The sequence below is a fragment of the Zalophus californianus genome, chromosome 9 (genome assembly GCF_009762305.2).
Source record: "Zalophus californianus isolate mZalCal1 chromosome 9, mZalCal1.pri.v2, whole genome shotgun sequence".
In the NCBI taxonomy this organism is placed as follows: Eukaryota; Metazoa; Chordata; class Mammalia; order Carnivora; family Otariidae; genus Zalophus; species Zalophus californianus.
In genome coordinates, this window is record NC_045603.1 from 94801673 (window position 1) to 94822591 (window position 20919).

The window sequence follows — 20919 nt, forward strand, 5'->3', positions numbered from 1 at the left end:
TAGCCAGAGGAATATTGAAAAAGAAAAGCAAAGCCGGCGGCATCCCAATTCTGGACTTCCAGCTCTATTACAAAGCTGTCATCACCAAGACAGTATGGTACTGGCACAAAAACAGACACATCGATCAATGGAACAGAATCGAGAGCCCAGAAATGGACCCTCAACTCTATGGTCAACTTATCTTTGACAAAGCAGGAAAGAATGTCCAATGGAAAAAAGACAGTCTCTTCAACAATTGGTGTTGGGAAAATTGGACAGCCACATGCAGAAGAATGAAACTGGACCATTTCCTTACACCACACACAAAAATAGACTCAAATGGTTGAAAGACCTAAACGTGAGACAGGAGTTCATCAAAATCCTACAGGAGAACACAGGTAGCAACCTCTTCGACCTCAGCCGCAGCAATTTCTTCCTAGAAACATCGCCAAAGGCACGGGAAGCCAGGGCAAAAATGAACTATTTGGATTTCATCAAGATAAAAAGCTTTTGCACAGTAAAAGAAACAGTCCACAAAACCAAAAGACAACCGACAGAACGGGAGAAAATATTTGCAAATGACATATCAGATAAAGGGCTAGTATCCAAAATCTATAAAGAACTTATCAAACTCAACACCCAAAGAACAAATGATCCAATCAAGAAATGGGCAGATGACATGAACAGACGTTTTTCCAAAGAAGACATCCAAATGGCCAACAGGCACATGGAAAAGTGCTCAACATCGCTCGGCATCAGGGAAATCCAAATCAAAACCTCAATGAGATACCACCTCACACCAGTCAGAATGGCTAAAATTAACAAGTCAGGGAACGACAGATGTTGGCGGGGATGTGGAGAAAGGGGAACCCTCCTACACTGTTTGTGGGAATGCAAGCTGGTGCAACCACTCTGGAAAACAGTATGGAGGTTCCTCAAATAGTTGAAATTAGAGCTACCATTCGATCCAGCAATTGCACTACTGGGTATTTACCCCAAGATAGAAATGTAGGGACCCGAAGGGGTACGTGCACCCCAATGTTTATAGCAGCAATGTCCACAATAGCCAAACTGTGGAAAGAGCCAAGATGTCCATCGACAGATGAATGGATAAAGAAGAAGTGGTATATATACACAATGGAATATTATGCAGCCATCAAAAGGAATGAGATCTTGCCATTTGCAACGACGTGGATGGAACTGGAGGGTATTATGCTGAGTGAAATAAGTCAATCAGAGAAAGACATGTATCATATTACCTCACTGATATGAGGAATTCTTTTTCTTTTTTTTTATTTTTTATTGTTATGTTAATCACCATATATTACATCATTAGTTTTTGGTGCAGTGTTCCATGATTCATTGTTTGTTTATAACACCCAGTGCTCCATGCAGAACGTGCCCTCCTCAATACCCATCACCAGGCTAACCCATCCCCCTACCCCCCTCCCCTCTAGAACCCTCAGTTTGTTTTTCAGAGTCCATCATCTCTCATGGTTCATCTCCCCCTCTGACATACTCCCCTTTTCTTCCTCTCCTGTTATCTTCTTCTTTTTCTTTTTTCTTAAAATATGTTGCGTTATTTGTTTCAGAAGTACAGAACCGTGATTCAACAGTCTTGCACAATTCACAGTGCTCACCGTAGCACATACCCTCCCCAATGTCTATCACCCAGCCACCCCATCCCTCCCACCCACAACCACTCCAGTAACACTCAGTTTCTTTCCTGAGATTAAGAATTCCTCATATCAGTGAGGTCATATGATACATGTCTTTCTCTGATTGACTTATTTCACTCAGCATAACACCCTCCAGTTCTATCCACGTCGTTGCAAATGGCAAGATCTCATTCCTTTTGATGGCTGCATAATATTCCATTGTGTATATATACCACTTCTTCTTTATCCATTCATCTGTCGATGGACATCTTGGCTCTTTCCACAGTTTGGCTATGGTGGACATTGCTGCTATAAACATTGGGGTACACGTACCCCTTCGGGTCCCTACATTTGTATCTTTGTGGTAAATACCCAGTAGTGCACTTGCTGGATCGAACGGTAGCTCTAATTTCAATTGTTTCAGGAACCTCCACACTGTTTTCCAGAGGGGTTGCACCAGCTTGCATTCCCACCAACAGTGTAGGAGGGTTCCCCTTTCTCCACATCCCCGCCAACATCTGTCGTTCCCTGACTTGTTAATTTTAGCCATTCTGACGGGTGTGAGGTGGTATCTCATTGAGGTTTTGATTTGGATTTCCCTGATGCCGAGCGATGTTGAGCACTTTTTCATGTGCCTGTTGGCGTTTTGGATGTCTTCTTTGGAGAAATGTCTGTTCATGTCTTCTGCCCATTTCTTGATTGGATTATTTGTTCTTTGGCTGTTGAGTTTGATAAGTTCTTTATAGATTTTGGATACTAGCCCTTTATCTGATATGTCATTTGCAAATATTTTCTCCCGTTCTGTCGGTTGTCTTTTGGTTTTGTGGACTGTTTCTTTTGCTGTGCAGAAGCTTTTTATCTTGATGAAATCCCAAGAGTTCATTTTTGCCCTGGCTTCCCGTGCCTTTGGCGATGTTTCTAGGAAGAAGTTGCTGCGGCTAAGGTCGAAAAGGTTGCTACCTGTGTTCTCCTGTAGGATTTTGATGGACTCCTGTCTCACGTTTAGGTCTTTCAACCATTTGGAGTCTATTTTTGTGTGTGGTGTAAGGAAATGGTCCAGTTTCATTCTTCTGCATGTGGCTGTCCAATTTTCCCAACACCATTTGTTGAAGAGACTGTCTCTTTTCCATTGGACATTCTTTCCTGCTTTGTCAAAGATAAGTTGACCATAGAGTTGAGGGTCCATTTCTGGGCTCTCGATTCTGTTCCATTGATCGATGTGTCTGTTTTTCTGCCAGTACATTACTGTCTTGATGATGACAGCTTTGTAATAGAGCTGAAAGTCTGGAATTGTGATGCCGCCAGCTTTGCTTTTCTTTTTCAGTATTCCTCTGGCTATTCTGGGTCTCTTCTGGTTCCATACAAATTTTAGGATTATTTGTTCCATTTCTTTGAAAAAAGTGGATGGTATTTTGATGGGGATTGCATTGAATGTGTAGATTGCTCTAGGTAGCATTGACATCTTCACAATGTTGATTCTCCCAATCCATGAGCATGGAACGTTTTCCATTTCTTTGTGTCTTCTTCAATTTCTTTCATGAGTATTTTATAGGTTTCTGAGTACAGATCCTTTGCCTCTTTGGTTAGATTTATTCCTAGGTATCTAATGGTTTTGGGTGCAATTGTAAATGGGATCGACTCCTTGATTTGTCTCTCTTCTGTCTTGTTGTTGGTGTATAGGAATGCCACTGATTTCTGTGCATTGATTTTATATCCTGCTACTTTACTGAATTCCTGTATGAGTTCTAGCAGTTTTGGGGTGGAGTCTTTTGGGTTTTCCACATACAGTATCATATCATCTGCAAAGAGTGAGAGTTTGACTTCCTCTTTGCTGATTTGGATGCCTTTGATTTCTTTTTGTTGTCTGATTGCTGTGGCTAGGACTTCTAATACTATGTTGAATAGCAGTGGTGAGAGTGGACATCCCTGCCGCGTTCCTGACCTTAGGGGAAAAGCTCTCAGCCTTTCCCCATTGAGAATGATATTCGCTGTAGGTTTTTCATAGATGGCTTTTATGATATTGAGGTATGTACCCTCTATCCCTATACTCTGAAGAGTTTTGATCAAGAAAGGATGCTGTATTTTGTCAAATGCTTTTTCTGCATCTATTGAGAGGATCATATGATTCTTGTTCTTTCTTTTGTTAATGTATTGTATCACGTTGATTGATTTGAGGATGTTGAACCAGCCTTGCAGCCCAGGGATAAATCCCACTTGGTCGTGGTGAATAATCCTTTTAATGTACTGTTGGATCCTATTGGCTAGTATTTTGGTGAGAATTTTTGCGTCCATGTTCATCAAGGATATTGGTCTGTAATTCTCTTTTTTGATGGGGTCTTTCTCTGGTTTTGGGATCAAGGTAATGGTGGCCTCATAAAATGAGTTTGGAAGTTTCCCTTCCATTTCTATTTTTTGAAACAGTTTCAGGAGAATAGGTATTAATTCTTCTTTAAATGTCTGATAGAATTCCCCTGGGAAGCCATCTGGCCCTGGGCTCTTGTTTCTTGGGAGATTTTTGATGACTGTTTCAATTTCCTTAGTGGTTATAGGTCTGTTCAGGTTTTCTATTTCTTCCTGGTTCAATTTTGGTAGTTGATACATCTCTAGGAATGCACCCATTTCTTCCAGGTTATCTAATTTGCTGGCATAGAGTTGTTCATAATATGTTCTTATAATTGTTTGTATTTCTTTGGTGTTGGTGGTGATCTCTCCTCTTTCATTCATGATTTTGTTGATTTGGGTCATTTCTCTTTTCTTTTTGATCAGTCTGGCCAGGGGTTTATCAATCTTGTTAATTCTTTCAAAGAACCAGCTCCTAGTTTCGTTGATCTTTTCTACTGTTCTTTTGGTTTCTAGTTCATTGATTTCTGCTCTGATCTTTATGATTTCTCTTCTCCTGCTGGGTTTAGGCTTTCTTTGCTGTTCTTTCTCCAGCTCCTTTAGGTGTAGGGTTAGGTTGTGTATTTGAGACCTTTCTTGTTTCTTGAGAAAGGCTTGTATTGCTATATACTTTCCTCTCAGGACTGCCTTTGCTGTATCCCAAAGATTTTGAACAGTTGTGTTTTCATTTTCATTGGTTTCCATGAATTTTTATAATTCTTCTTTAATTTCTTGGTTGACCCATTCATTCTTTAGTAGGATGCTCTTTAGCCTCCATGTATTTGAGTTCTTTCCAACTTTCCTCTTGTGGTTGAGTTCTAGTTTCAAAGCATTGTGGTCTGAAAATATGCAGGGAATGATCCCAATCTTTTGGTACTGATTGAGACCTGATTTGTGACCTAGGATGTGATCAATTCTGGAGAATGATCCATGGGCACTAGAGAAGAATGTGTATTCCTTTGCTTTGGGATGGAATGTTCTGAATATGTCTGTGAAGTCCATTTGGTTCAGTGTGTCATTTAAAGTCTTTATTTCCTTGTTGATCTTTTGCTTAGATGATCTGTCCATTTCAGTCAGGGGGGTGTTAAAGTCCCCCACTATTATTGTATTCTTGTCAATGTGTTTCTTTGCTTTTGTTATTAATTGCCTTATATAATTGGCTGCTCCCATGTTCGGGGCATAGATATTTACAATTGTTAGATCTTCTTGTTGGATAGACCCTTTAAGTAGGATATAGTGTCCTTCCTCATCTCTTATTACAGTCTTTGTTTTAAAATCTAGTTTGTCTGATATAAGGATTGCCACCCCAGCTTTCTTTTGGTGTCCATTAGCATGGTAAATGGTTTTCCACCCCCTCACTTTCAATGTGGGGGTGTCTTTGGGTCTAAAATGAGTCTCTTGCAGACAGCATATGGATGGGTCTTGTTTTTTAATCCAATCTGATAGCCTGTGTCTTTTGATTGGGGCATTTAGCCCATTTACATTCAGGGTAACTATTGAAAGGTATGAATTTAGTGCCATTGTATTACCTGTAAGGTGACTGTTAACTGTCTGTTGTCTGTGTTCGTTTCTGCTCTTTGCTGCTTTTAGGTTCTCTCTTTGCTTAGAGGACCCCTCTCAATATTTCTTGGAGGGCTGGTTTCGTGTTTGCAAATTCCTTTAGTTTTTGTTTGTTCTGGAAGCTTTTTATCTCTCCTTCTATTTTCAATGATAGCCTAGCTGGATATAGTATTCTTGGCTGCATATTTTTCTCGTTTAGTGCTCTGAAGATGTCTTGCCAGTCCTTTCTGGCCTGCCAGGTCTCTGTGGATAGGTCTGTTGCCAGTCTAATGTTTCTACCATTGTAGGTTACATATCTCTTCTCCCGAGCTGCTTTCAGGATTTTCTCTTTGTCTCTGAGACTCGTAAGTTTTACTATTAGATGTCGGGGTGTTGACCTATTATTATTGATTTTGAGAGGGGTTCTCTGTGCCTCCTGGATTTTAATGCCTGTTTCCTTCCTCACATTAGGGAAGTTCTCTGCTATAATTTGCTCCAATATACCTTCTGCCCCCCTCTCTCTCTCTTCTTCTTCTGGGATCCCAATTATTCTAATGTTGTTTCGTCTTATCATATCACTTATCTCTCGAATTCTGCCCTCGTGATCCTGTAGTTGTTTCTCTCTCTTTTTCTCAGCCTCTTTATTTTCCATCATTTGGTCTTCTATATCGCTGATTCTCTCTTCTGCCTCATTTATCCTAGCATTTAGTGCCCCCATTTTTGATTGCACCTCATCAATAGCCTTTCTGATTTCGATTTGGTTAGATTTTAGTTCTTTTATTTCTCCAGAAAGGGTTTCTCTAATAACTTCCACGCTTTTTTCAAGCCTAGCTAGTATCTTTAAAGTCATGATTCTGAACTCTAGGTCCGACATCGTACTAATGTCCGTATTGAGTAGGTCCCTGGCTGACGGTACTACCTCTTGTTCTTTTTGCTGAGGTGATTTCTTTCGTCTTGTCATTTTGTCCAGAGGAGAATAGATGAATGAGAAAACAAAATGCTAACAGGTTTACAACATCCCCAGCAAATATAGTGTATACAAATCAGAAAAGACCTGAAACCAGGGGAAAAGAAAGGGAAAGAAAGAAAAAAGAAAGAGAAAAAGAAAAAAAAAGATAAAAACAAAACAATACAAAAAAGGCAGAATATGATCAAATATGATCAGGCTAGTGCATAGATCAGTGCCACACACTAGATTTTGGGCGTATTTTGGTCTGTTAGAAAAAAGTGCCTCCTAAAATTTTAAAGGAAGAAAGACATATATGTACAAAATAAGGGTTGATACAATGAAGGGATGGAAGATGACTGTAAAGATGAAAATTATAAAAGATTTTATAAAAGGACTTGGTAAGATAAGTTGTTTAAAAAAAGAAAGATTTAAGAAAAAAAAAAAGGAAAAAGGGAGAGAATGTGATCAGGCAGGAGACTAGAACAAAGCCATACACTAGTGATTTAGGGTATATTTTGATCTGTTAGAAGAAACTGTACCTCAAAATTTTAAAGAGAGAACAACTTATATATATATGCCAAAAATAAGGGTAACTACTATGAAGGGATAAAATATGACTCTAAAAATGAAAAATAAAAAATGTTTTTTTTTTTAAAAAAGGGATTTATAAGATGTTGGTTGAAAAAGGGAAAAAGAAAAATAAAAAAAACAGTCAACAAAAATTAACTTTGATGAAATAATGAATCATGGTAAAAAAAAAAAAAAAAGCCATGAATCTATGTGCAGTATTCCCCTAGCGCTGGAGTTCTCCTATTCTCCTTGATTGATCAACTTGGTCTTGGCTTGCTGGCTGTTTGTGTTGATCTTCTGGGGGAGGGGCCTGTTGCTGTGGTTTCCAAATGTCTTTGCCGGAGGCGGAATTGCCCCGCCCTTGTCGGTCCGGGCTAAGGAAGCTGCTCAGGTTTGCTCTCAGGAGCTTTTGTTCCCTGCAAGCTCTCGGTACAGCTTTGGAGGACCAGGGCAGAAATGGTGGCCTCCCAATCTCCACTCGGAGGAGCTGAGAACTCGGGGCCCCGCTCCTCAGTGCGCCCCCAGAGAAAAGCAGTCACTTCCGTGTCCCCGGTCTCCGGCCGCACTCCGTGCTCACCCGGCCTGTGATCGAGTGTTGCTATCTCTGGCACCCGACCCCGCTCGGAGTCTCCAAACCCAGCAGATCCCTGCAGTGCGTTCCCGCACCGCTCCTCCCTGGGAAGGAAGGGGAGTCTCCCCGGATCTGCTACTTGTTGGGTCCCTGCTGGGGGAGCCGTGCCCCGACTGGGCCGCAGATCACAGTTTATGGCAACCCCGAGCTGAGAGCCCGCGACTCTGCTCCGTATCTGCAGCCGGCTTCCCTGCTCTGATACCTGGGAGCTCTGGCGCACTCAGGCACCCCCGGTCTCTCTGTGACCCCAAGGGTCCTGAGACCACACTGTCCCGGGAGGATTCCACTCCCCGCTTAGCCACTGCAGCGACGTCCCTCCACCGAGCCAACTTCTAAAAGGTCCGATTTTGTGCTCCGCGGCTCTATCACTTGCCAGAAGCGGCCGGCGGAGGCCCCTCCCCCGCCGTCTATCCTCCCGAATATCACCTCGGATTCACTTCTCCGCACGCCCTACCTTCCAGTAAGTGGTCGCTTCTCTGTTCAGAGAGTTGTTGCTACTCTCCTGTTCGATCTCCTGTTGAGTTCGTAGGTGTTCAGAATGGTTTGATCCCTATTCAGCTGAATTCCTGAGACCAGACGAAATCTAGGTCTCCTACTCCTCCGCCATCTTGCTCCGCCTCTGATATGAGGAATTCTTAATCTCAGGAACAAACTGAGTGTTACTGGAGTGTTTGGGGGTGGGAGGGATGGGGTGGCTGGGTGATAGACAAAAAAAAAAAAGAAAAAGAAAAACAAATGGTAATGTGTGTATACATTACATGATTATTAGATAGTTGTTCAAATCAAATTTCCTGACATTTAAGTAATTAAATATTGAAATATTAAGATATCTTAAAAATCCAAGACTCAACTCTATTTAGGAAGATCAGTTATCTGGATCTTTCTACACTTACCAAAACCTTCTTTTGGGAAAGATGTTTTCTCCTCTTTAATCACTATTATTTATTTATTTATTTATTTATTTATTTATATTTCTAGGATAGAGAGGCTAATAGGTATTTTTTGGAAAGTATTATTTATATAAGCTAAGTGTAGGTGAAGTGTCATAGTTTTGGATAAATATAAATAAACTATATATAATATATATACTTGAATGAAATATATATTTATATACTACATATTTAAATAGAACCTATAATAGTTTATTTATTTGAACTAGACTGCATTTAATATATTATATATTTATGTATGTGTATGATACATATTTTAATTAATTAACTAATTAACTTTGATATATGTTTATTTTAATTAAAGACTCATCTTTTCTAGCTGTGTGACCTTGGGAATGCTGTTTATGGTCTTCGAGCCTCAGTTTTCCTCATCTATGAATAGAAAGCACCACTGTGCAAAACTGTTGTTAGAATTACAAGTTATACTTCCCTCACATGATTTTGAAATACCATGATTTCTGCATTTTCCTCACACTTTAAAAGTGAGTCATGAGCCAGTGACTATAGCATTCAAGGGATAATGTAAATGAATGAGTGTGGTCTGACATAAGCCATGTGTCAGGTAAAGATTTTGTCAAATTGGTGTGTGTGTCCTTACTGAAGAGGGAGTTAATTTGGTGTCAATATAGCTTCCATTTGGGCATAAAACACGCACTAATTGATCAAACATAATTTTTCAAAAGATAATATAAATCTAGATTTTTAGGTGAGTATGGAATATATATATATATTTTTAAAATTTTGGCAATGAATTCAATATTTAAAAAAAAGTGAAACATAACATGCCCATAAATGACAGTGGACCATTATTTAATTGTGTAGAATTTCTGTTTAAGTCATTAAAAAGAGAAATGTACAGAAAATTTTCCCAACATTCCCAGATACTTATTTTAACTTGCTTATTTCAGATGATTATGCTTACCATTCATTTAACTGTCCCTGTTACTTCATGATAAATTTTGTCATTTCATACCTCATGAAACATTGCATAGGATTCGAGCTGTATTTTTTGCCTACATCCCTTAAAAATGAGCAAGGAGAGAGAAAGACATACATGGAGCTGAAATTACCCTATTTGAGAAAACAGGACAAAAGACTTCCAATGGATAAAAGGAGATGCAACTTTTTTTTCTAAATTTTTTATTTTAATTCAATTTAGTTAACGTATAGTGTATTATTAGTGTCAGGGGTAGAATTTAGTGATTCATCAGTTGCATATAACACCCAATGCCCATTACATCAAGTGCCCTCCTTAATTCCCATCACCCAATTTCCCCATCCCCCACCCACATCCTCTCAAAAAACCCTCAGTTTGTTTCCTATAGTTAAGAATCTCTTATATTTTGCCTCTTTCTCTGTTTTTATCTTATTTTTCCTTCACTTCCCCTATGTTCATTTGTTTTGTTTCTTAAATTCCACACATGAGTGAAATCAGATGGTATTTGTCTTTCTCTGATTGACTTATTTCACTTAGCATAATACTCTCTTGTTCCATCCACATCATCCTAAATGGCAAGATTTCATTCTTTTTTTTTTCTGAGTAATATTCCATTGTATACATATATGTACCACCTCTTCTTTATATATTCGTCTGTCAATGGACATCTGAGCTCTTTCCATATTTGGCTATTGTGGACATTGCTGCTGTAAACACTGGGGTGCATGTGCACCTTTGAATCACTATTCTTATATCCTTTGGATAAATACCTAGTAGTGCAATTGCTGGATCATAGGGTAGCTCTATTTTTTACTTTTTGGGGAACCTCCATACTGTTTTCCAGAGTGCTACACCAGTTTGCAACCCAACAGTTTTCCACATCCTTGCCAACATCTGTTGCTTCCTGACTTGTTAATTTTAGCCATTCTCATTGGTGTGAGGTGGTATCTCATTGTGGTTTTGATTTGCATTTCCCTGATGCTGAATAATGTTGAGCATTTTTTCATGTGTCTATTGGCCATTTGTATGTCTTCTTTTGAGAAATGTCTGTTCATGTCTTCTGCCCATTTCTTGACTTGATTTTTTGGGTTTTTTTGGGGTGTTGAGTTTAATAAGTTCTTTATGGATTTTGGATACTAGTTCTTTATCTGATATGTCATTTGCCAATATCTTTTCCCATTCAGTAAGTTGACTTTTAGTTTTGTTGATTGTTTCCTGTGCTGTGCAGAAGCTTTTTATCCTGATGAAGTCCCAATAGTTTGTTTTTGCTTTTGTTTCCCTTGCCTTTAGAGATGCGTCTATCAAGAAGTTGCTGTGGCCAAGGTCAAAGAGGTTGCTGCCTGTGTTCTACTCTAGGATTTTGGTGGACCTCACATTGAGGTCTTTCAGATATTTTGTATTTATTTTTGTGTATGGTATAAGAAAGTTGTCCAGTTTCATTCTTCTCTATGTATTGTCCCATTTACAACATCATTTGTTGAAGAGACTTTTTTTCCATTGGATCTTCTCTCCTGCTTTGTTGAAGATTAGTTTCACCATAGAGTTGAGGGCCTATTTCTGGTTTCTCTATTCTGTTCCATTGATCTGTGCACATATTCTTTTTTTTTTAAAGATTTTATTTATTTATTTGACAAGAGAGACACAGCGAGAGACGGAACACAAGCAGGAGGAGTGGGAGACGGAGAAGCAGGCTTCCCGTGGAGCAGGGAGCCCAATGCGGGGCTCGATCCCAGGATCCTGGGATCATGACCTGAGCTGAATGCAGACGCTAAACAACTGAGCCACTCAGGCACCTCTGTGCACCTATTCTTGTGCCAGTACCATACTGTCTTAATGATTACAGTTTAGTAATACAGCTTGAAGTCCAGAATTGTGATGCCTTCTGCTTTGCTTTTCTTTTTTAACATTACTTTGGATATTCAGGGTCTTATGGCTATTTGGGGTCTTATTCAAGTTCCATAGAAATTTTAAGATTGTTTGTTCCTGTGAAAAATGATGACAGTATTTTGATAGGGATTGCATTGAATGTGTAATTGCTTTGAGTAGCATATGCATTTTAACAATATTTGTTCTTCTAATCCCTGTGTATGAAATGTTTTTCCATTTCCTTGTGTCTTCAATTTCTTTCATAAGTGTTCTATAGTTTTGAGAGTACAAATCTTTTACCTCTTTGGTTAGGTTAATTCCTAGGTATCTTATGGATTTTGGTGCAATTTTAAGTGGGACAATTCCTTAATTTCTCTTTCTGCTGCTTCATTTCATCAACAGACGTCTGTGCATTGATTTTATAACCTGTGACTTAGCTGAATGCATGTATCAGTTTTAGCAGGTTTTTTTTTTTTTGGTGGAATCCTTTGTGTTTTCTATGTAAAGTATCATGACATCTGCGAAGAGTGAAGGTTTTTCTTCTTTGCCAATTTGGATGCTTTTATTTCCTTTTGTTGTCTGATTGCTGAGGCTAGAATTTCCAGTACTATGTTGAACAACTGTGGTGAGGGTGGATATCCCTGCCCTGTTTCTGTCCTTACAGGAAAAGCTCTCAGTTTTTCCCTGTTGAGGACGATATTCACTGTGGGTCTTTCATATATGACTTTTATGATGTTGAGGTATGTTCCCTCTATCTCTACATGGTGGAGTTTTTAAAAAAATTTCTATATCATTGATTTCTATATCATTGATTTTTGCTCTAATTTTTATTATTTCTCTTCTGTTGGATTTGGGCTTTATTTACTGTTCTTTCTCCAGCTCCTTTAGATGTAGGGTGAGGTTGTATATTTGAGACTTTTCATGCTTCTTGAGGAAGGCCTGTATTGAAATATACTTTCCTCTTAGTATTGCCTGTGCTGCATCTCAAAAATTTTGAACTGTCATGTTTTCATTTTCATTTGTTTCCATGTATTTTTCATTGGTTAGAGCAAAAGCTGAGTATCATAGTCTCTTGCCTCATTTGATAAAGCCTTGCTGTCAAGATCTAAACTGGAATACTGATGCACTACACAAACCCAGAGACAGGCTTTGCTGTAGAACAGCATTACTCCTCTTTTTTAAAAAATTTTTAAATTAGTATATAATGTATTATTTGTTTCAGGGGTACAGGTCTGTGATTCACCAGTCTGACACAATTCACAGCACTCACCATAGTACATACCCTCCCCAATGTCCATCACCCAGCCACCCCATCCCCCCCACCACCCTCCACTCTAGCAACTCTCTGTTTCCTGAGATTAAGAGTCTCCTATGGTTTGTCTCCCTCTCTGTTTTTGTCTTGTTTCATTTTTCCCTCCATTCCCCTATGATCCTCTGTCTTGTTTCTCAAATTCTTCATATGATACTTGTCTTTCTCTGATTGACTTAGTTTGCTTAGCATAATACCCTCTAGTTCCATCCACATTGTTGCAAAAGGCAAGATTTCATTTTTGATGGCTGCATAATATTCCATTGTATAAATATACCACATCTTCATTATCCATTTATCTGTTGATGGACATCTAGGCTCTTTCCATAGTTTGGCTATTGTAGACATTGCTGCTATAAACATTGGGGTGCATGTGCCCCTTCGGATAACTACATTTGTATTTATGGAGTAAATATCCAGTAGTGCAATTGCTGGGTCATAGGGTAGCTCTATTTTTTACTTTTTGGGGAACCTCCAAACTGTTTTCCAGAGGGCTACACCAGTTTGCATTCCCACCAACAGTTTTCCACATCCTTTCTAACATCTGTTGCTTCCCGACTTGTTAATTTTAGCCATTCTGATTGGTGTGAAGTGGTATCTTATTGTGGTTTTGATTTGCATTTCCCTGATGCTGAATAATGTTGAGCACTTTTTCCTGTGTCTATTGGCCATTTGAATGTCTTATTTGCAGAAATGTCTGTTCATGTCTTCAGCCCATACTTGATTGTATTATTTGTTCTCCAGGTGTTCAATTTGATAACCTCTTTATAGATTTTGGATACTAGTCCTTTATCTGATATGTCATTTGCAAATATCTTCTCCCATTCTGTCAGTTGTCTTGGTTTTGTTCACTATTTCTTTTGCTGTGCAAAAACTTTTTATCTTGATGAAGTCCCAATAGTACATTTTGCCCTTGCTTCCCTTGCCTTTGGCGATGTTTTTAAGAAGTTGCTGCGGCTGAGGTCAAAGATGTTGCTGCCTGTGTTCTCCTTTAGGATTTTGATGGATTCCTGTCTCACATTGAGGACTTTCAACCATTTCCATTCTATTTTTGTGTGTGGTGTAAGGAAATGGTCCAGTTTCATTCTTCTGCATGTGACTGTCCAATTTTCCCAACACCATTTGTTGAAGAGATTGTCTTTTTTCCATTGGACGTTCGTTCCTGCTTTGTCAAAGATTAGTTGATCATAGAGTTGAGGGTCCATTTCTGGGCTCTCTATTCTATTCCATTGATCTATGTGTCTGTTTTTGGACCAGTACCATACTGTCTTGATGATGACAGCTTTGTAATAGAGCTGGAAGCCCGGAATTAGGATGCCACCAGCTTTACTTTTCTTTTTCAACATTCTTCTGGCTATTCAGGTTCTTTTCTGGTTCCATACAAAGTTTAGGATTATTTGTTCAATTTCTTTGAAAAAAGTGGATGGTATTTTGATAGGGATTGCATTGAATGTGTAGATTGCTCTAGGTAGCATAGACATTTTCACAATGTTTGTTCTTCCAATCCATGAGCATGGAACGTTTTTCCATTTCTTTGTGTCTTCCTCAATTTCTTCCATGAGTATTTTAGTTTTCTGAGTACAGATTCTTTGCCTCATTGGTTAGATTTATTCCTATGTATCTTATGGTTTTGGGTGCGATTGTAAATGGGATCGACTCCTTAATTTCTCTTCTGTCTTGTTGTTGGTGTATAGGAATACCACTGATTTCTGTGCATTGATTTTATATCCTGCCACTTTACTGAATTCTTGTATGAGTTCTAGCAGTTTTGGGGTGGAGTCTTTTGGGTTTTCCACATACAGTATCATATCATCTGTAAAGAGTGAGAGTTTGACTTCCTCTTTGCCGATTTGGATGCCTTTAATTTTTTTTGTTGTCTGATTGCTGAGGCTAGGACTTCTAATACTATGTTGAATAGCAGTGGTCATAGTGGACATCCCTGTTGTGTTCCTGACCTTAGGGTGAGGGCCCTCAGTTTTTCCCCATTGAGAATGATATTCGCTGTATGTTTTTCATAGATGGTTTTTATGATATGAGGTATGTACCCTCTATCTCTATACTCTGAAGAGTTTTCAAGAAAGGATGCTGTACTTTGTCAAATGCTTTTTGTGCATCTATTGAGAGGATCATATAATTCTTGTTCTTTCTTTTATTATTGTATTGTATCACATTGATTGATTTGTGGATGTTGAACCAACCTTGCAGCCCAGGACTAAAACGCACTTGGTCGTGGTGAATAATCCTTTTAATGTACTGTTGGATCCTATTGGCTAGTATTTTGGTGAGAATTTTTGCATCCATATTCATCAAGGAAATCGGTCTGTAATTCTCCTTTTGATGGGGACTTTGTCTGGTTTTGGGATCAAGGTAAAGGTGGCCTCATTAAACGAGTTTGGAAGTTTTCCTTCCACTTCCATTTTTTGGAACAGTTTCAGAAGAATAAGTATTGATTTTCTTTAAATGTTTGGTAGAATTTCCCTGGGAAGCCATCTGGCCCTGGGCTTTTGTTTCTTGGGAGATTTTTGATGACTGCTTCAATTTCCTTAGTGGTTATAGGTCTGTTCAGATTTTCTATTTCTTCCTGGTTCAGTTTTGGTAGTTGATACATCTCTAGGAACGCATCCATTTCTTCCAGATTATCTAATTTGCTGGCATAGAGTTGCTCATATGTTCTTATAATTGTTTGTATTTCTTTGGTGCTGGTTTTGATCTTTCCTCTTTGATTCATGATTTTGTTGATTTGGGTCATTTCTCTTTTCTTTTTGATAAGTCTGGCCAGGGGTTTATCAATCTTGTTAATTCTTTCAAAGAACCAGCTCCTAGTTTCATTGATCTGTTCTGGTGTTCTTTTGGTTTCTATTTCATTGATTTCTGCTCTGATCTTTATTATTTCTCTTCTCCTGCTGGGGTTAGGCTTCATTTGCTGTTCTTTCTCCAGTTCCTTTAGGTGTAGGGTTAGGTTGTGTATTTGAGACCTTTCTTGTTTCTTGAGAAAGGCTTGTATTGCTATATACTTTCCTCTTAGGACTGCCTTTGCTGCATCCCAAAAATTTTGAACAGTTGTGTTTTCGTTTTCATTGGTTTCCATGAATTTTTTAAATTCTTCTTTAATTTCCTGGTTGACCTATTCATTCTTCTGTAGGATGCTCTTTAGCCTCCATGTATTTGAGTTCCCTCCGACTTTCTTCTTGTGATTGAGTTCTAGTTTCAAAGCACTGTGGTCTGAAAATACACAGGGAATGATCCCAAACTTTTGGTACCCATTGAGACCTGATTTGTGACCTAGGATGTGATCTATTCTGGAGAATGTTCCATGGGCACTAGAGAAGAATGTGTTTTCTGTTGTTTTGGGATGGAATGTTCTGAATATATTTGTGAAGTCCATTTGGTCCAATGTGTCATTTCAGGTTTTTATTTCCTTGTTGATCTTTTGCTTAGATTATCTGTCCATTTCAGTGAGTGGGGGGTGTTAAAGTCCCCCACTATTTTCGTATTGTTGTTGATGTGTTTCTTTGCTTTTGTTGTTAATTGCCTTATATAATTGGCTGCTCCCATGTTAGGGGCATAGATATTTACAATTGTTAGATCTTCTTGTTGGATAGACCCTTTAAGTATGATTAGTGTCCTTCCTTGTCTGTTATTATAGTCTTTGTTTTAAAATCTAATTTGTCTGATATAAGGATTGCCACCTCAGCTTTCTTTTGGTGTCCATTAGCATGGTAAATGGTTTTCCACCCCCTTACTTTCAATCTGGGAGTGTCTTTGGGTCTAAAATGAGTCTCTTGCAGACAGCATATAGATCAGTCTTGTTTTTTTTTTACCCAATCTTATAGTCTGTGTCTTTTGATTGGGGCATTTAGCCCATTTACATTCAGGGTAACTATTGAAAGATATGAATTTAGTGCCATTGTATTGCCTGTAAAGTGACTGTTACTGCATATTGTCTGTGTTCCTTTCTGGTCTATGTTACTTTTATGGTCTCTCTCTGCTTAGAGGACCCCTTTCAATATTTCTTGTAGGGCTGCTTTTGTGTTTACAATTTCCTTTAGTTTTTGTTTGTCCTGGAAGCTTTTTATATCTCCTCCTATTTTCAATGACAGCTTAGCTGGATATAGTCTTTCTGGCTGCATATTTTTCTCATTTAGTGCCCTAAATATATCATGCCAGTCCTTTCTGGCCTGCCAGCTCTCTGTGGATGGGTCTGTTGCCAATCTAATGTTTCTACCATTGTAGGTTACAGATCTCTTTTTTTTTTTTTTTCCACTTTATTTATACATATTTAATTAAGATGGAATAGGCATAAACCAAAAAGAAAAAAAAATCAGGAAAAAGTGTCACTGCCATTTTGTTTGCAGGGAGGGGTCAGGAAATGGAATTACCTGGGAAACATCCTAAGACCATCCCAAAGTAGCTAGATTACAGAATGTAAATGACAAAATTAGGTATTATTCCACTTAATCTACAAATGAATAAAGGGATATCCTATTTAGTAGTTTATCCTATTTAGTATAAGAATTTTTACCTTTAACATATACTGATTCATTTCTCAGAAAGTAATTCCGGTAACTTTTAGAAGAAAGAAATTTCCATTACACAATTGACTAGAAAATCTCAAATGCAACTAAGCAGCTATGCTATAGTTCAGTATGTACCATTAAATTGTTCTGGGCCAGTGTACATTTCAGTTTAACATAGAACTGCATTTTGGGTTTTAGAAAGGCAGCAATAGTTATATTTTGGCTTTTATTCTAGATGCTTAATAGTTAAGGCGACAGTTGAAGCATATTAAGTAAAGGCAGTTAAAATTAAACGATGATCAACACAATCTCTTGCAACCTACATACACTGTATAATGCTTACGTGGAATGAAACCAGTGTACGTGATTCGTGTTTTATAGGCGCGCATGCGCACACACACACAAACCATCAAAAGCAGTCATTCTACATGTACTATGGTAACACATTAAAAACCCAATTATACCACAGAACTAAAGTAATATGAACAGCAGTACTTGATGTAAGATAAAGGTGACTGGTTCTAACACAGAGCTAAGCCTGTATCAGTCATTCTAATCATAATGGCTTGTAAAAGCATCAGGTTTCTAGTAGAGAAACTACCCTATGAAAATCAGTAAATCTCTCCAGAGTTTCACATCTGTAAAACCAGGGTAAGGCTACAATGATCTTGAAGTGTGAACAAGATATCCAATCAAAACAGTAAGATTCCCAGCCATAATGTAAGATAGAAAGGTCTTCATGCAGCATATGCTCTCTGGCTCCTAGAAAGCTTCATGTGCATAATATAAAGTTAAGTTGCCCAAGAAGTAAACTGGAGAAGTATGGTGAAGTTTCCATTGTGCCATGACTTTCAAACCTCAGGAATGGTGTGATCCATCAGGCTTTTCATAATGCTTGGTGCCATCCGTTTAATAATATGTTCAAAGATAAAAGCAGGCATGATTGTAATAGTAACTGCAGTCTCAGATGTTGACAGTATGTCTGCAATTTGAGAATCCTTCAGCCCAATGACATTCTGCCCGTTGACTTCACAGATGTTATGTTCTGTGAGAAGACCATTTCTGGCTGCAGAACTATCTTTCACTATGGATGTTATCTTTCCATTTTTAAAGATAAAGCCAACATGTCCAGTACTATCCTTATGCATGGTAACTGTCCGTTCAAAGGGCCTGTCACGAACAGTCATAGTAATCTTCTCTCCAAAAGCCTGTTTGAGCACCTTGTGTGCTTTATCAGAGCTCCAGCCTGCACAGTTTTCCCCATTGATCTGGAGTACCTGGTCCCCAAATCTCAGACCAACCAATGAGGCTGGAGAATTTGCCTGGACCAGCTGAACAAATATACCATTATCTATTGATTTAAGCCTGAGCCCAATTTTTCCATCTTGATCCTTACACAAAATGACTTCACGAATCCCTTGCTTAATTTCTGCTCTACGAATTCCAACATCATTACCAGTTACAGGTGCCACCATATAGTTCATACTGGAAGGTCTTGTTACCAACTGCCCCTGAACTGATGCTCCAGGGACCAAGGCCATATTTGCACGGATTTCTTCTTCATTTAAACTCAGGCCCATGTACTGGGAGAGCTCCGGATACAATTTAGGATAGAGATTTCCATCTTGAGAGATGGGCGCAGAAGCTTCAGACAAAATTGCTGGGTTGGCAGGGTTTGCAGAAAAGGCAGTTTGAGCCTGAATAACTTTGTCTACCTTCAGGTCTTCAAGAGATGGGTACAGAGACATTTTTGCAAGATTTTTCTAGGCCACAAGGACCCGCTCACCGCCGTTGCCGCTGCCGCCTCCGGTAACTGGCACGGACTTCCGAGACCCGAAGACAGAAGAGCCGCTCGCGCCCCCAGATCTCTTTTCCAGAGCTGCTTTCAGGATTTTCTCTTTGTCTCTGAGACTTGTAAGTTTTACTATTAGATGTCGGGGTGTTGACCTATTTTTATTGATTTTTAGAAGGGTTCTCTGTGCCTCCTGGATTTTGATGCCCGTTTCCTTCCTCACATTAGGGAAGTTCTCTGCTATTATTTGCTCCAGTATACTTTCTGCCCCCCCTCTCTCTTGTTCTTCTGGGATTCCAATTATTCTAATATTGTTTCACTTTGTGGTATCACTTATCTCTCGAATATGTTCTAAGGTGAGCACTGTGAATTGTGAAGGACTGATGAATCACAGACCTGTACCTCTGAAACAAATAACACATTATATATTAAAGAAGAAGAAGAAGAAGAAGAAGAAGAAGAAGAAGAAGAAGAAGAAGAAGAAGAAGAAGAAGAAGAAGAAGACAGCAGGAAGGGAAAAATGAAGGGGGGAAACTGGATGGGGAGATGAACCATGAAAGACTATGGACTCTGAGAAACAAACAGGGTTCTAGAGGGGTTGGGGTGGGGGGATGGTTTAGCCTGGTGATGGGTATTAAAGAGGGCATGTATTGAATGGAGCACTGGGTATTATATTGAAACAATGAATCAAGGAACCCTATACCAGTAAATAAATAAGTAAATAAATAAGTAAATAAATAAATAAAAATAAAATACTTTTTTCATCACACAGCATATGTTCCTGATTTCTAAAATTTTTACTAATTTTTTAATCATTCATATTCAACATTGTTCTTCCAGTCTTCAATATGATTATGCTTCACCTTAGAAATTACTTTCTCCAATTTTTAGATATTAATTCACCCAGATTATTTAACATTTACAAGAAGTCAGTACTGTGCTAAGCAGTTAATGGCTGTTATCTAAATTCTGAAATAATTTGAAATATCTAAAAAAAATCACATTTTTTATTACTAGGTAATAATAAAACTAATAGGCATTGTTAACTTTTTGTTGGTTTTCCTTTGTCTTTATTTCAAGAATATGCACATGTAGATAAACACAAAACCATCCCAAACTCACAGTTCTCTCAAGAACCTTTATGTCATGTAAACCTCAGAAAGCCATTAATTAGCATCAAGATCCAAAATCAAGCTTAAATAACTCAGCATTCAAAATATGGAAAAGAGTTGAGTGTAAGAAAACTTTAACATTGGGAACACAATATTGTCATCTATGAAGTATACTTATTCTTAAAAATAATCAGTTGTATTACATTTTTCAAAGTATTCTTTATGACTTACTTGATTATAAAAATTAAGAGTCAGTTTTTGAGGGTTGCTGGAGTGGTGGGGGCTGGGAAGGATGGGGCGGCTGGATGATAGACATTGGGGAGGGTATGTGCTATGGTGAACGCTGTGAATTGTGCAAGACTATTGAATCACAGATCTGTACCTCTGAAACAAATAATACATTGTATGTTAAAAAAAAGAAGAAGAAGAAGAAGATAGCAGGAGGGGAAGAATGAAGGGGGGAAATCGGATGGGGAGATGAACTATGAGAGACTATGGACTCTGAAAAACAAACTGAGGGTTCTAGAGGGGAGGAGCTTGGGGGGATGCGTTAGTCTAGTGATGGGTATTAAAGAGGGCATGTTCTGCATTGAGCACTGGGTATTATACGCAAATAATGAATCATGGAACACTACATCAAAAACTAATAATGTAATGTATGGTGATTAACATAACATAATAAAAAAATTAAAAAATGAGTCAGTTTTGTATTACTGACTTCCCTTATACAC

At 38.5% G+C, this 20919-nt stretch overlaps 1 protein-coding gene across 1 annotated transcript; it reads right to left on the minus strand.

The window, feature by feature from the left end:
* Positions 1-17496: 17496 nt before the first annotated feature.
* Positions 17497-19086, minus strand: LOC113922839 (syntenin-1). Its single transcript, XM_027595174.2, has one exon. It carries the CDS (start codon positions 19030-19032, stop codon positions 18136-18138), a length of 897 nt encoding a protein of 298 aa, XP_027450975.1. The 5' UTR covers positions 19033-19086; the 3' UTR covers positions 17497-18135.
* Between the last annotated feature and the right edge of the window lie 1833 nt (positions 19087-20919).